We start from the raw sequence: 4,745 nt of genomic DNA, 5'->3' as shown, positions 1-4,745 counted from the left end.
CCTGGCTCCAGCAAGCGTGTCTTTGCCTCCAAGCCTGGCTCCAGCAAGCGTGTCTTTGCCTCCAAGCCTGGCTCCAGCAAGCGTGTCTTTGCCTCCAAGCCTGGCTCCACAGCGGAAGCTCTCAGAGCAGGGTTCAGTTCTGGAAGAATGTGAGGTGGGGCTCACTCTCCCCAAAGATGGATCAGAGAAGGACACAGGTAAGGGTCATGACTTTTTAGCCTGGTCAGTCTATTAGCGACCAAGGAGGCTTATAAGTATGGAGCTCTATCCTAGATTACAATGTTAAGGAAAAGTCATTGCAATATTTGCAGTTAACCACTATACCTACCGCACACACACACACACACACAAAACTATAGTTCAATTTTCCGTAGTGATGAGATTTTGTCTTACACTTTGATTATGTTTTCAGATATTGTTCTGCAATGAATCTATCAGTACCTAGACAAATGACTGATAATTCCCTCTGTCTTGCCTGTCTTGTCTCTTCTGCTCCACAGAAATGACCTCCCCATGGGCCAGGTTGCTCCTCACCTGCCCGCCCCGCCTGACCCTGACCATCACCTGCATTCCTGTCCTCTTCACAGTCTTCGTCTGCATCGCTATCATAGGTGACCACATGGACACAAACCACATGGACTCTTTCATTTCATGCATCTTCCCAAGGACCTTTGTATTGAGGCCTTCAATCATATAAAAGACTATTTTTTTGTCAAATAATTGATCTAAATTAGACTAAATCTCCTTGGTTCCTCCATGTTAGTTACTGAAAAACAGATAATTTTTCTTCACTGATTGTTAACTACATATGGATTCCCCCCCCCCTCTCTGTTTTATTAGTGAAATTCCTGTGCTTCCCATCCAAAGTGCGTGATCTGTCGCTCCCCTGTGGTAGTAAATGGAACTGCAGTGTTACGCCTAGCCCTCCTGCCTTTGCCAAACACCCTGCCAACCAAACAGCTAACGTCACTGAGGGTAAAAAGCAGCCTCTCAGCGCCAGTCCTCTGTAATCACCTCTTCCTCTCTCTCTTCCCCTAACTAATGGATCTGATTCCACAGATCTAACTGGGCCACCCTTCCTCTCAGGTTGTCCCGACGGGGCGCGAGATGGGCGGGGAGTGCGCATCGTTGGGGGCACCCTGGCTGAGGAAGATAAGTGGGGCTGGCAGACAAGTCTGCACTGGAGGGGAAAGCACGTCTGTGGGGGGTCCATCATCAGCCCACGCTGGGTCATCACAGCAGCTCACTGCTTCGTCCAGTAAGATGTTTCATAGGAGAACCACAATGCGTTCTGAGACAGGTCTAGTTCAGATTAGTTCGGTCACAACTTCACTCACATGGCAGTATTAGTAGACAAGCAGATTTTGGGGGAAGTAGGAAATCCAGCAACATTTCAAAAAAGTAATATAATATCAGTATAGTATAATATAATATAATATAATATCAGTATCAGTATATGAGCCAGATATGCTCACTTCTTCACCAATGTAGGAACATCACACTTCTTCACCAATGTAGGAACATCACACTTCTTCACCAATGTAGGCACATCTCACTTCTTCACCAATGTAGGAACTCACAAATTTGGCACGGCCGTCCTTATGACCACCGCTAGCACTGGAAGGGACATCAACGCAGCCCATTATTGCTCAATATGACAGGTCAAAATGTGAACCTTTGGTAAAATGTTACATGTACATGTACACATGAGCAAAGAGTTGAGTTTCACTAATCATTCAGCAAGTGTAGAACATGAGAGTTGCAGTTTATGAGGAGTTACAGGAATAAGGGAGAGAAGTTGAGAAGTGTGATTTATTTCCTTCAGATAGCCCCACGAGGCTTTCACATTATGCAGCGCTATCTAAGTTGTTCATTGTAACACACTACTGTACATCAATGTCACACAGGCAGTGTCTGCCACACCTGTGTCAAGCACCTGTTGACTGATAAAAGTTTAACCCTGATCTATTGTAAATATGTCTGTTTCTCATCCGTCACTTTCCCAGGTACAACATGATGTATGAGTCCGACTGGCAGGTTGTGGTTGACACCGTCCGCTTGTTCGACGCTTCGCAGGGGAAGAGGTACAGTGCCCTGGAGATCTATCCCCACCCAAGCTTCTCTGAGGACAACAACGACTACGACCTGGGGCTCCTACGCACCACAGCAGACATGGAGATGAGAGGTGTGGAAGGGATGAGGAGAGGGGAGGAGAGGGAGGGATGAGGAGAGGGGATGTGAGGGAGAGATGAGGAACATGATAAGGAGAGGGGATGTGAGGGAGGGATGAGGAGAGGGGATGTGAGGGAGGGATGAGGAGAGGGGAGGTGAGGGAGGGATGAGGAACATGATGAGGAGAGGGGAGGTGAGGGAGGGATGAGGAGAGGAGAGGTGAGAGCGAAATGTTTAGGTCATTAAAGACATCAAGATTCAAGTTCAACTTGAGCACTCTTGAGTTCTCAACCTACTGCACCTCGGCACAGATTAGCTGTTCCAGCCAGATACTGTATTTGCCTTTAATGCCATGTATGGCTGGCACTATACAAGTGCTGGACTTTGTTTTCATGGCATGCTCGAAAGTGATCATTTGGACAAACAACACGTTGGTGCTGTTTTGATGTGGTAGGGCGTTGGTGTTGCTGATATAGTGTGTAATGGTCATGGCTTTTGCTCTTACCTGTGCTACAGGTGGAGTGAGGCCTGTGTGCTTACCGAGTCGGAGGGAGTCATTCCCCGTGGGTTCCCCCTGCTGGGTCACCGGCTGGGGCTACACAAAGGAGGGCGGTGAGTCCACCTTCTCTTAATTCTTTGCTCTGCTCTCTGTCTTTCTTTCCTGGTGTGTTCTTTCTGCTCTTTCCTTCACCTATGACTTCCTGTACATCTCCCTCCTTTGTTGATTGTTTAGACACAAACTGACTGAGACAACAACCGGTTGCCTGCCCTATATGACCAGGGGTCGGCAACCTTTTCTGTTAAAAGGGCCATTTCTTTGACCAGAAATAAAAATAAATCTGTCTGGGGCCGCAAAGATGTCGGAACCATTTAAAGGTAAACTATGCAGTATTGGCAATTTCCTTACTGTTTTCTCGATTTTTGCGTCTTTTTCGCTGGCTCTGTCATGACGAATGTCTGAGAAACTCCATCGCTACCTTTTTCTAGCCGGTGCCTGGCGTGTATGTGTATTTAAATGCAGTAAAGTAATTCGTTACACTCGGTATACTTCCTGATACTGAGGCCGTCGGCCCGCGGGCCCACAGTTGCAAGGGTGATTTTCCCGCTCACAGGCACTAGGGGGAAGCGACACGGCCACCATTCAACCCGAAAAAAGTCATATAACCATTCAAATGACTCTGAAGCTGTTAAATGAAGGTAAATTAAGCTAAAAAACTTGCACATTAAGCTAAAACTCCTGCATAGTGTGCCTTTAAGCTAAAACTCCTGCATAGTGTGCCTTTAAGCTAAAACTCCTGCATAGTGTGCCTTTAAAAGAAATCAGTTTAGACACCTTTATTAGCCTCAGGCATATGGAATAATCCCCATACTCTGTATATGTGGTGTATTGTACAGTATAATAATTTCACTAACTGTTAATGTGTTGGGACATCTTGAAGCTTAACAACTTCATGAAATTGCTAGAAATATTTCATAACTTCCATTTTTAGAGAAAGCCAGGGAGCCACTAGAGAGGAACTAAAGGGACGCATGTGGCCAACCCCTGATTTAGACACAAACGGGCGTAGGTAACCGGTGGCTGCCATATCTGCTTACGTCAGGCTTGGTGTCGTCAGAGATGAGGCTAGCCCAGGTGAGGGTGATCGACCAATCCCTGTGCTCGCAGCCAAATGTGTACGGCTCCTACCTCACTCCCAGAATGCTTTGTGCTGGTTTCATGGAGGGAGGGGTGGACTCCTGCCAGGTAGTTATCTGCTGCTCTAAACACCTGCTATAAAATACACACTTTTGGAGTATGAGTAGATAGATATTGCAGTGAAACTGTATTTGCAGTTACCTGAAGTCTGTATGGTTTTGTGTCTTTTGAAGAAATGTGTATCCGTGTTGGGTCCATGGAATGAACATTTTAGCAACCTCCACATGTGTCTCAGTTCCCTCTCTTGACAATGCAATTGTTTCTTCATGGTAATGATTCATTGCCTCTCAAACAACAAGCCAGCGACTACAGCATAATTGCAGTCAGTAGATGTAACAACAGTGGCCTGATCATTTCACACACCACCAAGTGAAAAACCACACAGTGGAATGAATTCAAGCTCCTAAAGTCATACAGGCTATCACTGACCACATAACTGGGTGGGTGAGAATGCTCTGTAGGCTACATTCTGTGAATCGTGTCTGGGTGGGTGAGAATGCTCATGGGCTACATTCTGTGAATCGTGTCTGGGTGGCTCTGCCTGTGGTCAGGGAGACAGCGGAGGCCCCCTGGTGTGTGAGACAGCAGAGAGAGAGTGGAGACTAGCCGGCGTGGTGAGCTGGGGTGAGGGATGTGGCCGACGCAACAAGCCTGGGGTTTACACACGCGTCACCCACCTGTTAGAGTGGATGGAGCGCTACATACAGGTAGGCTACTCACGCACCCATCTAAAAATGAGACACGGTGGAGTGCAGGGCTTTAGCCTACTTGCTAACATTTAGTCTTATCTTTTGCAGGTGGCAGAGGAAGAAACATAGGCCTACTCATCAGAAAATAAACATAATAATAATAATAATAATATTATTATATATAGGGC

At 46.6% G+C, this 4,745-nt stretch overlaps 1 protein-coding gene across 1 annotated transcript; it reads left to right on the top strand.

The window, feature by feature from the left end:
* The first annotated feature begins 502 nt into the window (after positions 1 to 502).
* On the top strand, positions 503 to 4,701 carry LOC121720064 (transmembrane protease serine 3-like). Its single transcript, XM_042105897.1, has 7 exons — positions 503 to 611; positions 1,087 to 1,258; positions 2,007 to 2,185; positions 2,689 to 2,784; positions 3,774 to 3,916; positions 4,420 to 4,575; positions 4,666 to 4,701. Exons 1-7 carry the CDS (start codon positions 503 to 505, stop codon positions 4,684 to 4,686), a joined length of 876 nt encoding a protein of 291 aa, XP_041961831.1. The 3' UTR covers positions 4,687 to 4,701.
* The last annotated feature ends 44 nt before the right edge of the window (positions 4,702 to 4,745 follow it).

The sequence above is a fragment of the Alosa sapidissima genome, chromosome 10, assembly GCF_018492685.1.
Source record: "Alosa sapidissima isolate fAloSap1 chromosome 10, fAloSap1.pri, whole genome shotgun sequence".
Lineage (NCBI taxonomy): Eukaryota > Metazoa > Chordata > Actinopteri > Clupeiformes > Clupeidae > Alosa > Alosa sapidissima.
Note: the sequence above shows the minus strand (reverse complement) of the source record. Positions and strands in the feature narration are given on the sequence as shown.